The sequence below is a fragment of the Puntigrus tetrazona genome, chromosome 19 (assembly GCF_018831695.1).
Source record: "Puntigrus tetrazona isolate hp1 chromosome 19, ASM1883169v1, whole genome shotgun sequence".
Classification (NCBI taxonomy): Eukaryota; Metazoa; Chordata; class Actinopteri; order Cypriniformes; family Cyprinidae; genus Puntigrus; species Puntigrus tetrazona.
In genome coordinates, this window is record NC_056717.1 from 18,457,893 (window position 1) to 18,482,258 (window position 24,366).

The 24,366-nt window shown below is 37.8% G+C and overlaps 3 protein-coding genes across 5 annotated transcripts in view; 2 read left to right on the forward strand and 1 right to left on the reverse strand.

The window, feature by feature from the left end:
* Positions 1-9,101, forward strand: part of oxr1b (oxidation resistance 1b) — a 42,897-nt gene extending 33,796 nt beyond the window's left edge. Inside the window, exons 11-17 of one of the 3 annotated variants that reach the window (XM_043218265.1) lie at positions 391-559; positions 3,917-3,997; positions 6,078-6,197; positions 6,459-6,611; positions 7,161-7,256; positions 7,411-7,484; positions 7,562-9,101. In XM_043218265.1, the coding sequence (XP_043074200.1) occupies positions 391-559; positions 3,917-3,997; positions 6,078-6,197; positions 6,459-6,611; positions 7,161-7,256; positions 7,411-7,484; positions 7,562-7,697 (829 nt within the window). In that variant the 3' untranslated portion in view covers positions 7,698-9,101. Of the gene's footprint in view, positions 1-390; positions 560-1,718; positions 2,127-3,916; positions 3,998-6,077; positions 6,198-6,458; positions 6,612-7,160; positions 7,257-7,410; positions 7,485-7,561 lie in introns of those variants that run through there. The other 2 variants (XM_043218267.1, XM_043218266.1) reach the window with 2 other exon arrangements.
* Positions 9,102-10,085: 984 nt separating this feature from the next.
* Positions 10,086-13,782, reverse strand: sqleb (squalene epoxidase b). The gene is made up of 11 exons (XM_043217072.1): positions 13,774-13,782; positions 13,418-13,631; positions 13,175-13,346; positions 12,997-13,093; positions 12,115-12,228; positions 11,818-11,989; positions 11,297-11,392; positions 10,967-11,109; positions 10,726-10,822; positions 10,373-10,460; positions 10,086-10,296 (listed from the first exon to the last, which is right to left on the reverse strand). Exons 1-11 carry the CDS (start codon positions 13,780-13,782, stop codon positions 10,086-10,088), a joined length of 1,413 nt encoding a protein of 470 aa, XP_043073007.1.
* Positions 13,783-14,756: 974 nt separating this feature from the next.
* On the forward strand, positions 14,757-23,982 carry LOC122323327 (zinc transporter ZIP4-like). Its single transcript, XM_043217073.1, has 12 exons — positions 14,757-15,011; positions 15,481-15,780; positions 15,866-16,055; positions 16,822-16,970; positions 17,316-17,487; positions 18,681-18,853; positions 19,346-19,504; positions 19,842-19,934; positions 20,691-20,745; positions 21,279-21,431; positions 21,696-21,883; positions 22,692-23,982. The coding sequence occupies exons 1-12, from the start codon at positions 14,811-14,813 to the stop codon at positions 22,818-22,820; spliced, it is 1,962 nt and encodes a 653-aa protein (XP_043073008.1). The 5' UTR covers positions 14,757-14,810; the 3' UTR covers positions 22,821-23,982.
* Positions 23,983-24,366: the final 384 nt, after the last annotated feature.

The window sequence follows — 24,366 nt, forward strand, 5'->3', positions numbered from 1 at the left end:
ATCGTAATTTAATTTTAATAATGACTTTTAAATTATGGCAATAGTAATGGCAATTAATGAAATATCAATTTAAACGAAATCAATTAAAAATCTACTGAAAATCCTTTTCTAGTGATTCAAGTGATCAATGTAAGTGATTAATTGGTTAAAAGTATGAACTTGGAAGATTTATTAATTGTCCAGAATACAACCATGACCGTTATTAGTGCGCTTTTTTCCCCAAAGTATTTGTCACTACAGAAAATCAGATAAATTGTCATTTCAAAAAAACATAGCGTAGCGAAACATTTGACATTGATGCACAGTATTTAATGGACAACAATTAACAACTTGATTGAAGAACTGGCCTTGAAGAGATCCCGTTTGGATTTGTGTGTTTGTTTTCTGTAGGTCGGACCACCTGTATGGGTTCTTTGTCCAGTGGACCCCTGATGTGTATGGAGAAGGTTTGGGTGGACTGACGCGGGAGCCCGGGTTTGTAGTGGTCAAAAAGAACCAGGACGCTGAAAGCGGGGAGCACGACAAACCAGTGCCTGATATCACATTCAAGGACTGGGAGGTATGAACAATAACTGCTGTGAGTCTTCACCTAAACTCCAAAAATACCAGCCTAGACTATATATTACGCCTTAGATAATGATGAATTATATGAGACTATTTGACTGATTTGTAGTGCGTGTGCCTATTTGATTGTCATAAACGGTAATACTTACGTTAATCCATGCATTTTGAGTTGCGTTGCTTTGATGTTGACGTCTTTGTTGCAGTTGTGTTATCATAGACATGTGATCACGAATATGCTTCTTACATGATGTTTATGTTCTCTTCTGAACACACGAGCCTGTTATTCACAGAAGCACTGGAGTGTGTGTGTGTGTGTGTGTGTGTTTGTCTCTTTCAGAGTTCATGTCCTCTTCAGCAGCTTCAACCATGTTTGTGCACATATACTAATGAAGTATGAATGCATGCTTGTTCCCGTTGCCAGTCATTGTCAGTGTCCATGTAATGTCTCGTTGCAGCGTCTTTTTCTCATAATGACATCTTTTCCCTCCAAAGGATCTGATGAACTGGTATGTAACGTCCTTTCATCGTAATGCTTGTCTGGCTGTTGCTGTATTGAGTGTACATCTGCAAACGGACACGATCATTTCATCATCCCTCTTAAACCACTTAAGGACTCCAGCGAGCAAGACTATCCGTGCTTTTTCATTTCTTTTATTAGTCAAGGATAATCACTGTAAACATTTAATGAAGGAGATAAAGAAGATATGATAGCTAATCGTCCGATAGTTTATGTCTTGTTGAGATCCAACAATTAATTTGTGTACATTTAGGTCCTGTACCAGGTGACCAATCAAGTGACCAATATCATAATATCAATAATATTAATGCTATATATCAATGACATACTGTTTAAGATAAAACATTTATAAAATCATAAACAATACATTTCACATGTGTGAAAAAAGTGTGAATTTTTTTTTTTTATTGATATGTTAACTTTTCTGTTTATTTATTTATTGTTGTTTGTTTTATTTTATTGTTGCATTTTTGTCTCAAATATCTTCCAGATAACTATTAGTTCTCTTATAAAATATGACTTATAGAATTTGGATTTTATTATGTTTTTTTTATGTTTAATATTTCCAATTCTATTTTTTGATTATTATTATTATTATTATTATTATTATTATTATTATTATTATTATTATTATTATTATTATTAAAAATATTTTAAATAATTAGTGTTTATTTAGCTGGATCGCTGGAGGATACTTTCTAGGCTATATAAATGCGCATGTTTATTTATAACCTCTAGATAGCTATTTGGCTTTTTATAAAATATGACTCGAGCCCTGTGCAGCCTCTTATCTGGGCAGGCCAGAGGGAAGGCCACATGAGTTCATGCTTTTCTGTTGCCCTGCCATCCCATTGGTCCCTCTGGGATATAAACAGCACAAAGCCTCTAGTTCACTTCTAAGAGTGTCTGTACCTCCGTGAGTCCGCGAGGATACTTAATATCGGATACACACCTGCATATCTCGGGGCTTTCTGCAGAAGTGATGTTTTTCTCCAGAAGAATTAAGGAGGGATGTCAGCTGACGCCCAAATACAGCTTTGGCCTGGTAAAAAAAAAAAAAAAAAAAAAAAAACACATGCCCTGTGGTTGTAATGTTTGTGTGTGGCTGAGCGACTTGTATTTGAGTGCACTTGGCATGCACTCTGAATAGGGTGCATGCCAAGCAGGCTTGAAAACTGATGTAGTTTAGACATGACGGTAAAGTATGCAGACACGTTTTTGAAATAGCCTAGCATGGTTATATTAAGTGTGCAGTTGCATGTAGTAGATCCTCACGTGCATAACGCAGTTGTTTTTAGCCTATGATAAAATCATCCTAACTCAACAGCACACAGCCGCCTCAGGACTGCTCCCTTATTAAAAGTTTTGCGCTGTTATATTCAAACAGCTAAACGGATAATGAAACGGTTCCCACTGCGCTGTTTTGAACGCAAGCGTATTTTTAACTCGACGCTCTTATGGCGCGAAACGCTGCGGACCTTTCTTTAGTGTTTGAGCGGCACCGCACGATTATGTTTATTTTCCCCTCGTAGCGATTATTAATCAAAATGCCGCCTCCGTCAGAAAAAAAAATCTAGTCGAAGATAGTTGTTTTTGTAGTGAAGGCTGCAAGTGCATGTTAAGAACATTTAGCAGTGTATGAATAGTTTGCATACAGCGTGTTTTCTGCTTTTACGAGTTAAATCCAATGGCATTAATAGGGATGGGCTTCTGGAACTGGAAGTAAATAGAGCAAGACGTTCTGGGGAATGTTTTTCATTACCACATTACTGTATTTATTTACAGGGGAAAAGTGTGTGGCTATCATTTATGATTTCTGAAAGCATATTTTTTGTCCTATTATTATTTTTTATAATTTATTTTGCACTTATTAATTATTATTAATTTTATTGTGCTATTGTTTATTTAAAATGTAGCATAATATTTTTTAATTATGTATGTGTGTGTGTGTGTGTGTGTGTGTATATATATATATATACATTACACATATATTAGGCTACATTGTAAAAAAAATATAGGCTATATTATATATATATATATATATATATATATATATATATATATATATATATATATATATATATTTATTTATTTATTTATTTATTTTTTTCATAGATGTGTATAATATACAATATAGTAAATAATTACAGGATATTGGATACAAAAAATATATATAATTGCAACATGTTTGCAATCGATAGTTATTTTCATAAGAATTTTTATAGTGTACATCGATTTATCTATTTGATCAAAATACAGTAAATTAATACAGTCGCCGTTCTTGACTCTTATATAATCAAATAAACGAAGAGTCAAAAACACTGATGTTTTAGATGTTGCGTAGGCAGACAACCATAGCTACCGTACAGCTGTTCGTTACTTCATCTTCGAAAAATGCTGTTTTATGTTGTCTGGAGACATGATATGCTGCTGAGCAGCTGGTCTGGGGAAGTTGTTGCAGAAGACGTGCGATCCGCCTCCGAGACAGAGCTGTTTGATCTCGTCAGGTGAATCCTGTTAGATTAAGCTGATTCATGGCACACGAGACCCGGCCAGAGTCCGGCTTGCAGTTCTGATGCAGCTGTCTGCGGAAACACGCGGGGGCCGGCGCTTTTGCCCACCGCTCATTTAGCTCTTTTTATTTCGATCTTCTCATTTAGGTTGTGCAAAAAGAGTCAATGGCTTGAACTTACTAACATGTCCCTTCCTCCATCTCCAAGTTTGTGAGTTGAAGCTGCAGAGGAGCGTACCAGATAACAGTCTCTCCCTTCACGTGCTAATTTTTGGATGTCAGGCGGATTCTCATGCAACACCACTATTCTGTCTGTGCATTAGGTAGTTTCTGTGACCGAGTACTACCGGCGGATAGATGCGCTAAACAGTGAGGACCTGCGCTCGCTCTGCAAACGTCTTCAGGTGCCACACGCTCAGCTCCACACATCAACCACCACAAAGACCACAGCATGTCTGCTGATCACTTTTACGTTAAACTCAACGGTTAGGATACTGTACGAAAATCAACCCAAGTCTTATTGGGTTTCGCAAATTGAATAAAGAAATAAACGGTTTGATCTGAATCAGAATGCACAATGGCTTTATAAGAGCTCGATCAGCAGATTGCACTGGTTTTTATGTGGAGTGTGGAATAATAAAACTGGCCCTGAGTTGAGATACAGCCGTTTTGATATGAAATGACACTTAAAGGCTGATAGAATTTCTGCAATAACACTGAAACTGGATATCTGTCAACTGGCATTTCTATCTGGATGACAGAATGGGTTTTAGATGGCTTGAATAAGACGAGGCGATAAATGAGGCAAATATCATAATAATTAGACTCATGCTGTCCCCCAGAGACCTTTACAGAAGGGTTTGATCAAGTAGATGCATTTGACTGCAGTGCTTGTTCTGACTTGCTCTTCAGACAGAAATCATTATACTCTCAACATGATAACACGAAAGTCAACATGATATTACATTTATCCCTACTTGCTTTATTAATACACTTATTTGGTCTTGCTGATTCTTCACTGCATGCTATTGCGACATTTTTTTTTACTTATTTATAAAAATGAGATATTTCGAAATAATCCACTATTATATTATAATATAAATGTTCAAGTATATTCACGGCCTGAGTCTTCATTTTTTTAGTTTTTGTACTTTTTAATCAGTGTAAAGGTTTGTTGTAATGCATCATGTTATATATTTGCACCATATTATGAAAGTATATTATAATAATCAAATACTATATTATACGGCAGCTGCATATTATTTCAGTGCTTCAATGCTTGTCTCAAACTTGTATGCGTTATTTTTTGTTGAGTATCATGTCTTAGTCTGAAATGCATCACATTATTTTAGCGAAATGCTTGTGGATGTCATTTCATGTTGACTTTGAAGGAATAACCAATCCTGAAAGTGTTGATGAGGTCTCACTAACCCCTATCCCCATGAAAACGGCGCAAACATCCAAGAGTCTGAGGCTTGACTGAGTATATTTTGTAAATATACATATAAAACAAAACATAAATATCAGACCCAAATTGTAAATTATTGAACTTTTCCTTGGATATTTGCCTTGGTTTGCATCGCCGTTGGCAAGCTACCCTGTTTTCCTGCTAACCTTTACTCTTCTGCTTAACTACGGTTATATTTCTCATTCCTTAACCTGTGAGTTAAGCCTTCCTGAAATAAGACCCCTTGGTATGCCCCCCAGCCAAACCTTGCTCTTGCTGATCTCCATCCATCCATCTTTCTCTGTTTACATCAGTTGGGCTGTACTGATGTAGAAGCACACATGATCAGATTTAAAGCCTGATTCGTCTGGCTGATAAATGTGTGTCTCTGTAAGCTTCACTCCTCATGTCCTGTAGTCTGACTTTCTCCTGTATTGAGCTGTGCTGCTTTTGATGCCCTCTGTAGAGGGGCATGATACCAATTCTCTTACTTTGAGAGTACTGTTTACGTGGCACATTATGTTATCTGATCAAGTCAAGTCGTGATAGATAGATAGATAGATAGATAGATAGATGAAAATCCTAAATAATTATCTTGAAAATATAACTTTTTGAAATGACATACATAACTATATTGTAATATATAATAGATAGAACAATGGGCTGCACAAATGATATGTTGAATGAAAGACAGGTGACAGAATGAATGAACGCATGATAGAATGCACAAATGAAAAATCAAGCAAAATATAGAACTCATAAACGACTGATATAATGATATAGGTGAATTAGCTATGAATTAGATGAATTAAGCATACATAGAAAATGATAGATCAAATGAATAAACGAATGGAATATAGAATGAAAGACCGAACAAATCATAGATCAAACATAGATCAACAAGAAATCTTTACCATAAATACACAGACTCAACCAGATTTGTGTGCTCTCAACGTAAGAGAATGTTTGTGCAATTTTGGGAGAGTCAAATAGTGAGATCCTGTTTATCAGCTCTTTTTCTTTCTATTTTTAATCAGATCACGACCAAGGAAGAGGTGAACTCCAAACACATGGTGAAGAGCGACCCGGAACCCGAATCATTCAGGCCCAGTCTGAATGAGCCCAGTGTCCTGCTGCAACCTGATCAGATCGAGAAGGCAAGTTATAGTCAATTTTGGATCCATATCTATATGCTGACCTTATCATATTTAATTCAGATGCACATCAATTTTTTGCTACCTCTCGTGCCATTTTCATCATCTACCTGTGGTATTTCAGTTGTTGTATAATTGGCTCCCAGAGGCCCTTATTTTTTATTATACATTTACTTGAAGTTGCTTCCATGTGCCCTTTCGGTGCTGTCCTGATCATTTGGAGCTTTTCTTTACTTACTTCTGGCCTGTGACTCTGATCCTCAGCTGGCCAAGCACCTCCCTCCCAGGACAATCGGCTATCCCTGGTCTCTGGCGTTCAGCACATCTAAACACGGCATGAGCATCAAGAGCCTGTACCGCGCCATGCAGGCCCAAGACTCCCCGGTGCTCATGGTGATCAAGGACAGTGACGGACAGGTATGAGCTTGAGCTTCTGGGTTTTATCTGAATTGTGTGGTTTTACGTAAGGAGCTTTTCACACTGGAAACCCATTTTTATAATAATGTCTAGAATGGAAGTTTTGCTTTTTGTCGTAAGAATACGCTTATTGGTCAAACGCATACAAAACACAGGCTACTCTGCACTTTTAATAAGCTGTGCAAAAATCTGCAAGGTTGAGGTCGGATTTAATGTCAGATGTTCATATAAATGGTATGTTTGCATTCTATCTCCGTCATCATGAAACCCACAACATAACAAACAAAATGGCTCTGATAATGGCGTCCTCCTTTTACTGGTTGTTGATGTTTGTAAATGCCATGAATAAAGACGTCGCTGTCTCCTGCCTGCCTGAGTTCCTGCTGCCGGTGCGAATGCAACCATAAAAATGCCCCAAGGGAGAAATTGAACTACCCTGAGCAAGCCTATAGATTAGTTTTTGGAAAATTTGTATGTGTGGAGTGTGAAAATTGCATACGCTTCTAAAGCATTATATTTTCAAAACAATATTTGGCTTATTTTCTGCAGATGTTTGGAGCTCTCGCGTCAGAGCCATTTAAAGTCAGCGACGGCTTCTATGGCACCGGAGAGACATTCGTTTTCACCTTCTGCCCAGAACTTGAGGTGGGAAATAAATGAATTATGCATGTAATATGAAGTATGCACGTAGGTCTTAGAATTGTTTGTTGGTGTTTATGTATAGTTTTAATAATGTACAGTATATTAGAGGCTTCAGCAGTATGTCACACACATTGTTAAACAACTTGGCATTTTATAGGTATTCAAATGGACTGGTGACAATATGTTCTTCATCAAAGGAGATATGGATTCCTTGGCTTTTGGAGGAGGAGGGTATGTAAAAATATAAGTTGGCGTGTTTTAATTATAAGTGACATACTGCGTATAAATTAATTCTCATTTTCTCTTAGGGGTGAATTCGGGCTGTGGTTGGATGGCGACCTCTATCATGGCAGAACTCACTCATGTAAGACCTTTGGAAATCCAATGCTCTCGAAAACAGAGGACTTCTATGTGCAGGACATTGAAATATGGGCCTTTGAATAACACCCCCCACACCACCCCCAGCTCACAGACTCAGCGCACAATAAAGCGGGGTTATAAGGCCACATCACCGAACCCTCATAACTGATTGTACACCCTCCACTTGGCTCCTAAGAAGCCCTGATAGAGGCAGAGCAGATACACAGCGTACACTGTCCTTCATTTCTGGTAAACGGTCAGCATGGGTGAGTGTTCTTCGCTGTTGGCCCGATGAAAGTTTCTTTACCCATTTGCAGCCCATTTTGCAGGTCCTCCAGTTTTGAGGATAAGGAAGGGCGCTAATGGCTTTTCCAGAATGTTATAGAACTTTCCAAAAGAAATGTAGCTCCAGACTTCCCCAGGAGTCGTAAAACAACAGGTTTTCAGTCCTACTGCTTTCATCAACCGTAGCATTGCGTCCGTTTCAAGCACTTTAAATATCTAACCTCAGAATCCTGTTATTCATCTGTCTGTGCGCTCACACAGGCTCTATATACTCAAAAGCCACTACTTAATGTAATATTCAGTACCGTGTCGCTGTAAAAATGTGAAGTAACATGCAAATTCACGTGTGGTGCCCTTTTCATGTCCATATGCTTTTCTGCAAGTCCTTCCTTTGTCTTTTAGGAAGCCATTTTGCTGGGGTGGGGCATCTGAAGGAGTATATATACATATATAAATACGTATAGCAATTATATATTTATACCTTTATTAGTGTACTGTGTACATAACTACTTCCTATATTGCTGTTATGTGTGACAGTGATATGGTTTGCTCTGCTTTCCTTGTAAATTTGTTCCAATAAATACATTTCTATATGCACACGACATTAACACTCAACCCAAGGTGAACGCGGAGTTTTCGTCAGGTAACCCGTCTCTTGAGACCGGCTCTTCTTATCAACGGTAACCTGGGAACCGTATATAAGGTGACCTGTGCGTTCGAGGCTGATGAAATGACTGGTGCAACCAGAGCCAGACTCCAGGGGCTTAAGAATGACTGCTGTCAGCGATCACAGAGAACGCCTCTTACTGCAATATTTATTAAGAGGCACATCGAAGTTGTCGGAAAAACTGTGAAAGTTGATGGGAAATTGGCTCTTTTAACAGTGTTGTGATTTGAAGTTTAAGCCAAGAGATGGCAGTTTCCCATTGTGGCCAGCTGAAAACATGCCCAAACATTTGACCCGACCGCGAGCGTCTGTTGTCGGAGCGGACGTCTTGCTGTGAAGGTCTGATGCTCTCTGCATGCCGTGAGATCGTGGAGCCGAAAGACTTGGACGCCCTTCTGGGGCCAACTGCACATTCCTGGTCTTCCAGTATTTGATGCCCGCATAGAAGCTAAAAGAAATGTCATTAATCAATCCTCTCGAAGATCCCTGACGGCTTATGTATCAATGTATTAATCACAATAAAATCTATGTAATAATGGTGTTTTGGTAGTTTTGTGTACGCATGAAGACTGTGCCTGAAATGTTCACCCGTTAAAAAGTGAATACAACCTTACGTTGTGTCAACCACATTTATGCACTGCCTCCAAAAAAATCTGATTAGATTTTTCTGTGTTTTTGCCTCCTTAGCAAGACATTTAATAGGAAAGGGTGACAAATAGGAAAGTTAAGGCACAGTCATGTTTGCATTGCATGCAAAATTCAGTTTCAGTAGGAATCCACGCAGCTGAGAATTTCTCAGATGCAGATTTCGCACCAGGCTTCAAATGGTGGCGTTTTTACTGCATCACTGCTGTAATTCACAAATAACATCTTTGCCTACACAGTTTTATCTTCAAATATGGTTTTTAATAGGAATCCGTTAGAATTCAAAGTGTGTTTCAATTTGCGTGAACAGTGCTTCATGCATCGCTGTACTATTAACAAAGCTGCATGTTTGCAAGAAACAAATCCATTTTTTGATTTAAGAGGACAACAGGAAATTAACTTTTTCATTATTATTATAGATTATGGAAGTCATTGCTTAAAGTTTAAATGTGTTCATAATGGATTGCACATGTATCCTTTTACTTCATAAGATGTGAATTGATGGACTGGAGTGGTGTGGATTATTGTGATGTTTTTATCCACACTTTGTTCTTTCATTTTGACGGCACCCATTCACTGCAGAGGACTGATCGCTGAGCAAGATCAAGATTTCTCCAAATCTGTTCTTATGAACTAATGTATGGCAAAGGGTAAAACGGAAGTATTCCCTCAATGCTTTATTTTCCTCAAAAATGTATATTAATTTTTCCGTTCAGTTTTCTCTGAATGAGAGCATAATTAAGTCAACCCCCTTTGTCAGCACAGATCATAGTCTAAGAGACCCATTTTTCACAAAATGTGTTCTGTATTTGTTACAGTCTTCACGCCACTAAAACGCATACACATTTTTGTACAAATAGTCAATAGCTTAACACTTACTGCAAAGGCCTAAATCCATAAAAGAGGTATTTAAATTCAGAAAATATGAGAGGGAATATGACTGCACATGCACGATAAAGAATCCTCATGCTCCTCAGCAGCGCTCCTGCTTGATCCTGTCTTACCTCTGTCTTGACTTTTAAGTACACCGCATACAATACAACGCCAAAGAAGTGACCAATCAGTGTCACGGGACGGGGTTTCAGCCTGGTGATTGACACGGATGTTAGATACAGTATGCAGACAATATGTATATTAAGAACTACATGAATCCTGAACCTACACAGAAAGCAGTCGAACTGGTCCAGAGACACACTCCCCTCCCAGATGAAAATAACCCAAGCAGGCTCTCCTAAGATCTATTATCGAATCTGCAAGAACATTTGTAATGATTAAAATGGTTTGACAATTTATAATAACCTATTAATTAATGTATACTAATCTGCAAGGCTTTCGTGGTTCTATTCGGTATGCAGCGGATTGATTACATAAGAGGCCGGTCAATGAAAATGAGCGTCTGGCTTGTGGTAGAGAGTTCCCTCTAGTGGAAGTTTACCCAGTCACATTTTAACACAAGACTAAAAATACGACATTGAAACTCTATTTTAATTCCAAAAGCCAAAAGCAGTTACTTACCGTCTTGTGAAGCAAACAATTCATGCAGAGCCTGTGCGAGGACATCCACCACAAACGAATGAGACGCCTTCCGCTCCCAGTGGAATTTCTTTTTAGCCTAACGAAGGGGTCAAATAATGGCGTTTTCACATTGCGAAGCATCTATTCAATGACTCCAACAGAAGTGCGCTGGAGAACATCTTCAAAAATGTTTCAATATGCATTCAGTCTGCTCATCTGAATGAGACCGTAGGCTTTTAACCTGCAACAAGGCTGAATTGTCAGAGAGATCCGGAATATTCTGAAGCAGACTTCTCCAAATCCTGACATCATTGAGCGCTACGCTCATCCCTCCGCCAGTTAAAGGATGCCTCATGTTATAAGCATCTCCAAGAAGCAAAACTCCTGCAACAGAGGATAAGTGAGATCTATTTTAAAATAAATAGCTTTTTTAACAGTCTATGCAATAAACAGCAGAGCACTTAAATAAATAACAACAACAATAAAGCTTTTTTATACTATACTATGTATTATTATGTACTATAATACATCACTGCTACAACTCTATGCTGTTTCTATATTGAAAAGTTACCTGGTTTATTAACAGGAGATGAGGTCAGGAAACTTGCTGGCATGGATTTCAGACGATTATTTTGTACAGCCAACAAAAACGGCCTCTTTAAGTGATCTATCAGGCACAACAAACCAAATTTACTAAAAGGAAAAAAAAGCGTGATCCATATTAATCAGATTTTTATATTAGCTTGTGTTTGTGGACAGAAACTTTGGTTTTATGGTTGATCATTAATATGATAGTTCACAAAGAAATATAAATGATGTCAATTCTTCTTCTGTTGAGAAAGAAAGAAAACACTTTGAAGAATGTGGGTAACCAAACAATTCCTTGTCTCCACTGGAAAGCGCAAAATGGAAGTCAATGGGGAAAATAAACTTTGGTTAGCCACATTCTTCAAAGTAACTTCTTTTTTGTGCAGCAGCAGAAAGAAAGTCATAGGGGTTTGGAACGACTTGATGGTGAGTGAATGACAACTTTCTTTTTTAAGTGAACCCTGCAAAATGTATCCTTCGTGTGGATGGTTTTAATCTTCTGACCTGGCAGCTGTGGGTGGATCTTGTCAGTCATGTATTGGCTCAGGTTTTTCGGCAGACGTCCCTGTATGTCCACCAGAACACGCGTGTCGGTGGAGGAGATCCGGTAGATCAGAACCGGCCCATGGCAGCTCAGAACCAGCTCAGCGTAGTTGGGTTTGTACTGAGGAGAGTTCTGTTGAGGCAAACCAATACAATAAAAGCAGTGTGTTGCATTTAAATACACAATGCAAAAGTCTTTTTTAAAAAGCTAAAATTTAATGGTTGTGAAATTATAAATATTTAATAAACATCCCATACCTTCATTATGCAGCCTACGAAGTTGGAACAGATCTGAACACTTTCAGAGCCCAAACTTTGTCTGAATTTTGAAAAACATCCATCTGCCACCACTGTTAGAGGAGCTTGTAATCTCTGCAAAACATATGTACTCAGAAGAATATATTCACAGTTTCTGATATTTGTGCAGTGACACATTAACAAAATCATAGTCCCTTTTTACAAATCAGCTAAATGTTTTTTTATATCCATGACTGTATTATCAAACTAGATAATAAATAGATGAACGGTTGGATGGGTGGATGATGGATGGTTGGATGGGTGGATGATGGATGGGTGGATGGGTGGATGGATGATGGGTGGGTGGATGGATGGGTGGATGATGGTTGGATGGGTGGATGATGGATGGGTGGATGGATGGATGGATGATGGGTGGGTGGATGGGTGGATGATGGATGGGTGGATGGGTGGATGGATGGATGGATGATGGATGGATGATGGATAGGTGGATGGATGGATGGATGGATGATGGGTGGGTGGATGGATGGATGATGGATGGGTGGATGGGTGGATGGATGGATGGATGATGGATGGATGATGGATGGGTGGATGGATGGATGGATGGATGGATGGATGGATGGATGATGGGTGGGTGGATGGATGGATGGATGGATGGATGATGGATGGTTGGATGGGTGGATGGTGGATGGGTGGATAGATGGATGGATGATGGATGGTTGGATGGGTGGATGATGGATGGGTGGATGGTGGATGGATGGATGATGGATGGGTGGATGGATGGGTGGATGGATGGGTGGATGGATGGATGATGGATGGGTGGATGGATGGATGATGGATGGGTGCATGGGTGGATGGGTGGGAGGGTGTGGTCTTTTGACTGACCTGTATTTTCCCAGAATGTTTGTCCTTGTATTGGACGCCTGTGACACAGCCATTTTCCTCTTCAAGGTTCGTTACTGTGCCTTCAATAACCCTCACACTCAACAAACACCAGGTAAAAATGCGTTATTGAAAACACCTGCAATATTTTAAACACGCAAGACACGTATGCTAACCTTACTTTGGCTCTGCTAAAGCAGCTCTTCGCAGACCCATGATAAAGCGACCATGGTGGAAAGCTCGGCCGCACTGAGCCTGGTCTTGAGAGTAAGGAATCTCCACAGCCATCCCACTTTCAGTATCATGAATGATGTACCCATTCACAGTGCATGCATCCAGCCCTTCAACTGACTCTGCAAAATATGTATTATAGGTCACGTCATTAGAAGTGGCAATGAAAACTGAAAAAACTAAAGAAACTCACTTTCCAGGTTTAGTTCTTTGAGGGCACGATATCCACCAGGCTGCAGCAATTCACCCACTATTCTGTCAGGCTCTCTAAGACTCCTCTCAATCACTGTAACCTTTCGTCCATCTCGCCCAAGAACCGCTGACAGCGAGGAGCCCAGAACACCGGCCCCTACGATGATCACCTCAGGGTCCGAGGGAACAAAATCTCCAATGTCGGTGATGTTATTCTGTAATACATAATAGACAAACAAAAGGCAGACATAAAAAATAATTAATAAAAAAGTACAAATGAATCAATTAAAAACAAATAAACTGCTATTAAATAATACTGGTGTATATATAGATGCATAAATAGACTACAACACTTACCGCGATCATGTTATTTAGGTTATTATAAGTTACATTTCACGGATCTATCCATAGTCATACCTTAAAATGTCGTGAATTAAAGACGAGCATACACAGGAAGCTGTTGCATTTATAATGGCGGAATACTGAAATCATGACATCTATACTATTGACCCAACGAGCTAAGTAGGCTGACAGAGCATTACAAGAAGAGCTTAGAGAGCGAGCATATAAACCCCGCCCACTCATGACGATATCCAATCATATCACTGTGCGATTAGATCAAAGGCTTGCGCCCTAAAGTGGCATGGCCTCGCTGTTTATTGAACATCGTGGCACGTGCTATTTATGTGTTAGTTCTATGTTTGTGCTATGTAGAAATCGATTTTGGCATATATTGAAAAATACTTAACATGTATGTTCTGGCACCCCCAGCATAATATGTAACGTTTGTAAAACATGTAAAATACATAGATCAAAATATGTCATTTTTATTCCATTTTAATTCTACTTCGAATTATACAGTGCTGAATTCCGTACGTAATCTCAATTTATTGTGAGATACTTCCACAGCCTACAGGGGGCGACATATACACGTTGAACAAAATCTAGATAACTTGCAATAGCTGTAACAGTAAAATATCAGGACGGCATGCATGATGCATGACTATAACAAAAAAAACACACCAAATTAAAGTGTTTTCTATTTTATGTATTTTGTTACTTTTTTATTATTTATTTATTTTTTTAAAAAATACAAATTTGCTTTAAACTTAAAATCACTCCCCCACTTTTGCTAATAATCTGTAAACTTAAAAGTGACTTAAAATCAAACAAATAAATGTGGTTTCAATGACTCGAAGGGATGAAGATGAAGATGAAGGAAGGGATGAAGATGAAGGGAGTGACCAATCAGCGTTCAGTGTAGACGGCGGCAGGAGATTTACCTGAACAGGTACATGATCACTTGTGTGAGGATCTCTGAAGCTTCTGTGTGAGTGTGTGTGTGTGTGAGAGAGAGAGGACAGTCTGTCGCCGCAGTAAGGACAAAATACACCATGGAGACTAGAGGAGTTTTATTTCTCTGTGTGACCTGCCTCAGTCTGTTAGCAGGCGCGCGTGGCGGGAAGAAGGACATTTACGCGCGAATTGTGGATTTGGTGTCTCCAGGTGAAGAGTTCCTCACCGAGGATGCACTTCTGTCGGTGTTTGAACTTCTGGAGAACCGCGTGCAGTGCTCCGCTGTGTCGTGTGGAAAGGTAGGACGGGTTTGTATGCATATATATATATATATATATATATATATATATATATTTCAAAGTTTTCCCAATTTTTCGGACTGACTATATTTCTTAAAGTCGTTTTTCTTTATGCTTTTTTCTTGCCATAACACAAATTCTAACAGTCTATTCCGTCTATACTGTGTGTGTGTGTGTATATATATATATATATATATATATATATATATATATATATATATATATATTTTTTTTTTTTTTTTTTTTTTTTATGTATTTATTCATTTTTTGATGAATGAAGCTTTTTAAAGTATCATTACGATTTACCTCTATTCCCGAAAAGCACATTTTATGTGGCATCTCATGACTTCTTCATCACAAGTATCTGTTTCACATTTGTGAACGCCACATTTGACTTTTTACGGACTTTTATGTGTTCCAGTTTCGGCCTGCAAACGTAGAAACCACTCTCTTTCTCTCCTGTGTATAGTGTCTGTCTGTTGAACATCTGCGCCAGTTGTTGGGTAGTTACAGCAGCTCACAGGGCCTGCAGATGGAGGATTTCTTCACGGTGGCCCCTGGATGCTGCCTGTTCCTGAGCGCTCCGCTGGAGGCCTGCAGGGCCATACGGGAGGGCCGCTGGGGTGAAGAAGCCCATCACTTCATCCAGATGATCTTAGGCCATGACAACTCCACCAGCAGTCTTAATGAGATCAGTGCCACAGAATATGAGGGTTTGGAGCAGCTGTTTGATGAGATGGAAAAATACTATCAGCCGGACACACTTGAGGTCAGTAACTGCATTTTAGAATTAAACTAAAAGTGCCAATCATTCAGCACCATTCTGTAGTGATGCATTTTGTCCACATTTTCAGTCCTGTCTTTCTCTAAAAGACATCCTGAAAGAGAGCGCTGATCAACACGTAGAGCTCGACGCTGTTTTTGCAAATATCCTTTATCATGCATTGCGCGGAGACTGCATGAGAGCACTTGTCCTTCCTGAGCAGGAGTACTTTCTGGATTACATCTTCAGCCATTTTGCCTCTGATAATCTTACGCTTCATGGTATGATTGTTTTCTGACAATAAATCCTGATGATCTTATTAACATAAAATTTGTTTAATGTTTTTTTTATTTATTTATCATTCAAATAAAATATGACCGAATCAACCTGAATAAATAATGACAAGTTTTGTGGGGTTTTTTGCCTTTTTTTTATCATTTGTACGATGTTAAAGTTTGTATCAATAATTTGAATTACTTGAATTTATCTTTTTGTTTCTTTTAGTTAATCAATTTTACATTTTAATGAATGATAATATCCCCGCTCAAAGTGTTTTTGTAATGTTTTCCGTTACAATTATCTAACCATACATTAATCAAAGTAAATTTACATGAGATGCATTTTTTGGAAAAAATATTCAATTTAATAGAATATATGCTTATTCAATAAGATATGTTCAATATGAATAATATATACAATAATATGTTCAATAACAATAATATTCAATAAGAATGTTATTGGATGGATGGAAGATATTTGATCTTATTTCACAAACGCACTTAATTTTGATAAACTGTTCAGGAAACAGGACAGATTTGAGCTGGACAACAAGACTGATTAAGAAAAAATTTCTTATATTTCTAAATATATCTTAAGTGTGGGTTTCTACGTTTTTAATATTTATGCATTTGGCAGATGCTTTATTCTAAGCATTTTCTTTATTCAAAGCAATGTTACTTCATGCTACTTGTTCTGAAGTGGAGCTTTAAGCACAGTATTTTATTAATGCTAAACATCTGCACCGTATTTTCTAATAATTAATTTCAGATTTTGAAAAGCTTCTGAAGATGCTAAACCTGGGTGGAGAGGAACACGGCCGTGATGATGACCACACTGATGATAAACCCCACCGCAGCGGACGGACCCCCAGACAAAGTCACCAGGACGATCGCCATAGCAACAGCAGCTGGGACACGGCAAGATACAGCAACATTTGCTAGGGGCATCAGGAAAAATCAATGCATGCTACAGATATCGGTTCATTTAGAGTTTGACGAAGAGAGCAAACATTTAGATGGGCAATGTACGTTTTGGAGGCCTGTAACATGACATATCAACATTAATAATTGATGGATGTTGTGACATACAATCAGAGACCATGCAATCCGTCAGAAATGATAATAATCTAAAAAAACCTTTCATTTGACTTTCATGGTGCTGCACACTAATGCATGAACGCTTGTCTGAGCTATGAAAGAGAGTAAAGCCAGATATTTTAATGCACGCGTGTCTCAGATCGTTTTTGATCGTTTTGCCTGCAGATGTGTTTTAGCGCTGAAGACTTTCTGAGGATCTACCGGCTGAACTCTTCGTCGCTGACCAGAGATCAGTTCACACAGCTCGGTCCTGCTCTGGTTCAGCAGGTCCTCAGCGGAAGCTGTTCTGACATCGCTTCCGCCCACGTGACCCCCGATTCTCTGAGCACCGCCGAGAGTGAGTGACCTCCGTTTACTCCATCAGACCGACATTAAACAATTAGTACGAGTTGCATAGCGTAGTTAGACTTTTGACAGAGTCCTGAAACATAGTCTCAAGTAATAAGCAGTAACAAAGCAAAATACGCAATCTGCGAACGTCTGGGCCTTTCAACTGGTAGCTGCTATAAACAGATACAACTTGAGCTGCAGTGAGTTGAACTAAAGATTTCTAAAGATTACTATGGCTGTAGTTGACCTGATGGCAAACATCATGAAAACATAAAACATGTAAAGCCAATTTAAATTGACTGGAGTGACAAACATTGTTATACAGTAGTGGGGTTTTATGTATATATATATATATATATATATATATATATATATATATATATATATATATAATTACAGAAAATTAATGAAGGGAATATTTACTAAAAACGTTAAAACAGAAAAAAATACATTAAATATGGTTTCACTGAACAAAGGAAACGAAGATATCTGTGCAAGATAATGATTGTACTATGCTGGTAATTAAAAAAAAATCATTATTCTCTGTAAGATATATGGCTCACTATTACGTGCATATTTTTATTAAGCAAAGATGCATTAAACTGATCAAAAATGACAGTAAATACATTTATAATGAGGACTGGAGTAATGATGCTGAAGATCACAGATAGACAAGTTATTTTATTTTAAAATAATATTTCACAGTATTATTGTTTTTACTATATATTTGATCAAATAGCTGCAGCCTGAGGGATTTTTTTCGAAAGTTATAAAAAATCTTACAGACCTCAAATGCTGGTAGCACAATGATACTAAAACTTGTAAAATTTACAACTAGAAAATGTAGTTTGTGATCAAGTAAAGAGTTATATGCACTTGTCAATGATAGTAAAAGTTTAGGTGATCATATTTAGAAATACACAACAATAACACACAACTGCTGGCTTTTCTGGTTCTCCCACAATATTTAGTTCTTGTTCTTTTTGTTGGCATCAGTCTTTTGGTCTCAGCAGAACAAGAAGATCTAGAAAAATTTCCAAACACTGACTGATTACTTTAGTCACCTCTTCCTGATGAAGAACAAAACTGGCATTCCATCCGAATGACCTGCAGCTGTTTACAAAAACCAGTCTGAACTACAGCATACCTGTGACATAGAGATCTCTTTGTACAATTGCTGAATAAGACCTTTGTGCCCAGGATATGGATATGCCACTCTCGCCAACGTTATCATCTGTCTGATGGCCATGTTTGGGATCGTGGTGCTGCTGTTCTCCAGGTGCACACAGGTGTTTCAGATGTGCATCCAGTTCTGCATCAGCCTGGCTGTAGGATCCCTCACGGGCGACGCTCTTCTGCATCTGCTCCCTGCGGTGAGCAGCCGGGAAAAAATGGCATTTAATTGCGGCAGTGTGGAAATAAATAGAACAGTAAGAGTACAGTAGATTGGCTGAAAATTGTGTGTTTCTGCACTGAAACAGATTTGGAGAAATTTTGAATTACATCACTTGCTCACCAGTGGATGCTCTGGAGTGAATGGGTGCCGTCAGAATGAGAATCCAAAGAGCTGAGAAAAACATCACAATAATGCACAAAAGCCGTGGATTTTCCAAGAAACAAAACCATCATTACAGCTGTTTAACTTAAAGCCATCGCCATTGGACTCTCATTCCGACGGCACCCATTCACCATAGAGGGTCTATAGAGGCGCGAGTGTTGTACTGTAATGCTAAATTTCTCCAAATCTGTTCTGATGAAGAAACAATCTGACCTGTATCTTGGAATGTCTTGAGGGTGAGTATATTTTAAGCCAATTTAAATTTTTGGGTGAACTATTCATTTGTCACTGTCTGTGTTTTGCGTAGTTCCTCGGTCTTCACACGCATGAAGAAGGACACAATCACGAGGAAGAGAAACTCGACTATATTTACAAACCCCTGGTGGTCATTGGGGGCATCTATGTTTTCTATCTGATGGAAACCATCTTTGCCATCATCACTCGACATGGTCACCATCATGATGGAGTAAGAAGTCAGATTTCTTCAGATGCCTTAAATTAGTCAAAAAAGTTCAATCAGAATACTGTAGAGCCGTAATTTTCAGCAAAAAGATGGATGAGTGATATATGCTGTTTAAATCCTTTAGAATATAGTTAGGAATAAAAACTGTTAAAAAAAGAAAAAAAGTATGTTGTAATTGAAATCTAGACACAAATATATGTGCTTTCCGCCAGTCTAAATGAATGTTTAATGGAAACAAATTAGCCCAAAAATCTCAAAACCGATCAGTGCATGAAAACAGAATGGCTTTGCCTTTATGTCTAGCAAGATGGCTGCCAAATGAAGTGTCTGTTTGCCGCAGGACTCCGACCCTCATAACCACAGTAAAGTTCTGCTGAAGCTCCAGAGCAGGAGAACCCAACAAAACAACAACTCCACCTCACAGGACGAGCTGGTGAGCAAGTCTGAAACCAGGAGTTATTATCATTTCAAATAACTGCACGGACACACAAAAAAACAGACAGAATTAGTGTTCCCTGAGGAGGTCAGGTAAAACCACGTTTCACGAACCCAACAGTAATTATATTTGGACAATATTCGGAGAGTTTACGTGAATCAGAAATGTTGGTGTTCATTGTAAGTTAATGCTAATCAATTTTAACTAGTTTTCTAGGTTAGGTTAGCTTTAGTCATGTTAAGACAAGAACATTTGGGTGGCATAGGTGGACTTCTTCCTATTTCTTTTTTTAATTGTTTTCTTTTCTGCAGTATGTATAATGTGTATCTATAACATGTCTGATTCATTTTAACACTTCATTTTGATAGTTCACTTTAGACTAACGGCAAGTAACTTTACAACTACATGTCAGCTAGCAGGTATTAGAGTATTATTAGACTGTCTGCTGTTGATGGGTCCACAACATACAACCTACTGACCATCAGAAGCTGCGCAAGTACATGTCAACTTGTTCTACTAAGCCTAAACCTACCCTGAGAGTTAGTGGACATGTAGTTATGAATGAATGAGAATTAGTTACTATCAGAGTGTGTATACAGTGTATATATTTAGGTATTTGCCCTGAAAAATCAAGACAAAAATAGTGAGTCAAATAATTTTTTTATTGCAATATAAAAATATCAAAAATATGAATATGCAGAAATATCCCTAAATTCTTCCCATTCTAATACTGTTAGTTTGTCCCGATTTTAGGTGGATGAGCGAAACAAGGAGAAGTCTCACCTGGAGCCGATGAGCAGCGCTCGAGGTGGGTGAACGCTGTCAGGGTTAGACACATGTTAATCATGAGTGTAAATAATTACACACTTATTAGAGTTAACGACATGTTTGTGATGTAACGTGACTCACAGTTAAGGGAGTAAAATGACCTGTTGGTAAAGTAACGTTTAGGTTGTAAAACGTGCCTGCCGTCATTTTTTTAACACTGACATATATATATATGTTATTTTAGTATCATTGAGATACTATTATCGTTTTTATTTTCATGGCAAGAAAGACTTTCATTAAAAAACTTTTTTTAACTTTTAAATGGTGAAGAAAAAATTGATTGTGATTTATATATGAAGTAATTAAAATGTATTTAGATTGCATTTAATATTTATATATTATAAAAAAATATAAGATGAACATTTAAATGGTGACGCACCCACCCACCCCATATATATTATTTTCTTTTTTTTCTATTATTTTTTGTTTCATCTCTCCGTTTTGTCTGCGGGTGATTATTGTAATCGATTAATGTGATTTATGATTTTGAACAGTAGTGTGTATCTTTCTCAGAGAAGCGTCTGCTGCCGTTTATGATCACCATCGGCGACGGGATTCATAACTTTGCGGACGGTCTGGCCGTGGGCGCCGCGTTCTCCGTGTCGTGGCGTTCAGGACTGGCGACGTCGCTGGCCGTTTTGTGTCACGAGCTGCCACATGAGTTAGGTGAGACCTGCCTGTTTTGACTCTTATCTGGCCAAAAAAACGCTTTAAAAACAACTAAAATATAAAACCTGGTTAAGACGGACTTTGAATGTTGTGTAAAGATTTTTTAAAGCTAACAAACTTAAATACTAGAAACATTTTAGTCATGGTTTTCTACATGAAATAACACTTTAACTACTGATTTATCAAAACAGTTACATGCTTGTTTTTATGAATGATTAGGATTTCTTTGTTAACGACGGCTTGTTTTTTGTGCTTGCTCAGGTGATTTTGCGATCCTGTTGCACTGTGGTCTGTCGGTGAGAAAGGCTCTGCTGCTGAACGTGGGCAGCGCTCTGACCTCCTTCATCGGTCTGTACATAGCTTTATCTGTCTCCGCTCAAACCAGCGCCGAGGAGTGGATTTCCGCCATCACCGCCGGCTTCTTCCTCCACATCGCACTCGCGGACATGGTACGTCTGAAACTTTCTGGGCAGACTTCTTCTGCTAAGGGTCTTTTCATCCCAGTCGTTGTCATGTGCGCTGTGTATATTTATTATGTGTACACACGCGCACGTATACATTTCGTAAAAAAATGGCTTCCGTTTATATTTTTAAAATATATAATCATAATGTAAATTATAATTATTATATATATTTTCAAAATATATACTATGTGCACTTATATATACATAATAAATATAAAACATAAAAAAACCATATTAAAAAATATATATAATATATAAAAATATTACGATTTCTTTGCTCCCAATTCGGAGAAAAAAAAAGCAAAAATTGTAAAATAAGCAAGTCTCTCGTTACGTTCAATTCCAGAATGAACTATTTCACAATTTTGCAACAGATCGTTCATAAATTGTGCGTTGCGGCATCGTATTTTGAAGAATGTTGATAACCAAACAACTGATGGTAGGTTTTCCTTATTATGGAAGTCAATGGGTATCAACATTCTTCAAAGAAACAACATAAAGGTGCAGGATGTAAGACTGACAGCTAGTTTTTGAAATGGGTACAGGAACGCACATTTCAGATTAGAATTATTGCCTATAGCATTATTCTTCGAAGAAACTGCTATGTAAACAGAATATGTTTTCTAAATAGCTACAAACATGTTATTTTTTGGCTTTAGAAGAGTTAAAAACGTACCTGCAGCACCTTTAAAGGCGTTTGCGACGACGCCGCTTCCTGCAGAGTGTGTAACCTAAAACATTTGAGTGTGATCCGTCGTTCTGAACTTCATCTCGTCTCTATTTTCTCGTCTAGCTCCCATCTATGATTCACGTGGACAGTAAAAAACCGTGGCTGATATTTCTGCTGCAGAATCTGGGTCTGGTGACTGGATGGGCGATTTTATTACTCCTGTCTTTATATGAAGACCAGATAGGAATCTAAGAAATGATGCAGGGTTGTATTTGTGCCATGTTCTCTCCCTCGACCGTATTTAAGGGCTGTCGTGTTTTAAAAACCTTTTATCTTGAATACTTCATTTTTTTTGTTGTTGTTTTTGTCGGGAACAGAAGAGAAATTAACAGAAAAAATAAAAGCAGAATTCCTTATTTGTTAATATTATTTTCAAGAATATTATTGCTTATTACATTTGCTAATTAACATTTAAATCAGCCTTGCTAATCACTTGATTTACAGCAGATAAATGGCTTTTTATGGCTTTCTCAAGAGACTCCCGTCCTTCAGTTTGAATTTATTTGTAACTAGTTAAGTACAGTCTGTAAACATTCGTTCTGTGTTGAATTGGAAACAGGACATCCGATTAATATCGTGAAATACACTCGATGCGTGGATTTTGCCGATTCATTAAATTCTGCTAATATGAAGTGAGTTTCCGTCACGTTTAGTGAAAAAAAACCTGTGAATAAATAAACTGCTGGTGATCTGTAGCCCAGTCCTTGCTTAAAAATGTTCAGTCATGGCCTTTGTGCTTTCATAAACGTTACGTAAAGAGTCTCTTCATCATTATGGCCTTATGTGAGTCTATTATTAGTCATGTTCGGGATTGCAGGGCTGAAAGCTCTGCGGTAAAGCCTGTCATTTTTGTCTCGCCTTCAAACTCGAAATGCTGAAGTCTCATTTGATTCTGACTCGCACGACTTAAAAGCGCTCATTAGATGATGAGACTTTAAGAAAAAAAAACCCACACTGAACGACCGGTGTCTCTAAAATACACACATAACTGCAAACATCGAAAAAAATCCTTTAAAACGAATAGCTGTATTTAAACAGTAAGAAAGTTAACTACGTATTAAGGCATTACTAATTCATTTGATAAACATCTGAACGAACTGCTATACAGTCAGAGTCCGTCCACACGATGTGAAGCAGGTGAATTGGACTGAACTTGAGCTGAACGAGTTGTGAAGTACACATGTACAACACATGTACAACACATGTACCTGACACACAACACCGTTTCCTTATACTGAAAAATGAGGAAGACTTCTATAGTTCAGACCATCTGATCTGTGCAACGACACGGAAACAAAACTGCTTTTGATTTCCCAGACACTATATTTTCATAATATTTAACAGAAGTAAATATAAGCAGATTTTTTTATGATTTAAAAAAAATAATAATCTTCGCTGTACAAATAATAAACTGTTGTTGTTTTTTGGTTTTTTTTTACATTTTATGATAAAGCCAATAAATTTGGGGACTTTATGTATGTTTTTGTAAGCATTCAAAGTAAATGGTGATGTAAATATATAAAAATAGGTATATCACTATGGTTCTATATTAAGATCATTAAATTCAAATGAATGTTATTTCAACAAATAATTGTTACTTTGTTTCTAAAAGATTTCCTCTTTTCACGTCATTAAAAAAAAAAAAAAATAGTAATAATAAAATATCAAAGAAATATTTTTGTAGTTGGAGTAAATTTTTGGAGTTGGTTTTTATATTCATACGTGATGCCTGTAATTA

What these genes read in the sequence shown, in the direction of transcription:
- sqleb (XM_043217072.1), bottom strand. An exon ending in ATCTCCTGTTAATAAACCAG is followed by an intron (nt 11,110 to 11,296) that starts GTAACTTTTCAA and finishes CCTCTGTTGCAG; the next exon opens with GAGTTTTGCTTCTTGGAGAT. An exon ending in CCAGTTCGACTGCTTTCTGT is followed by an intron (nt 10,297 to 10,372) that starts GTAGGTTCAGGA and finishes GTCAATCACCAG; the next exon opens with GCTGAAACCCCGTCCCGTGA.
- LOC122323327 (XM_043217073.1), top strand. Translation starts at nt 14,811, where the DNA reads ATGGAGACTAGAGGAGTTTTATTTCTCTGTGTGACCTGCCTCAGTCTG. An exon ending in TTCTGCATCTGCTCCCTGCG is followed by an intron (nt 18,854 to 19,345) that starts GTGAGCAGCCGG and finishes TGTTTTGCGTAG; the next exon opens with TTCCTCGGTCTTCACACGCA. An exon ending in CGAGCTGCCACATGAGTTAG is followed by an intron (nt 21,432 to 21,695) that starts GTGAGACCTGCC and finishes GTGCTTGCTCAG; the next exon opens with GTGATTTTGCGATCCTGTTG.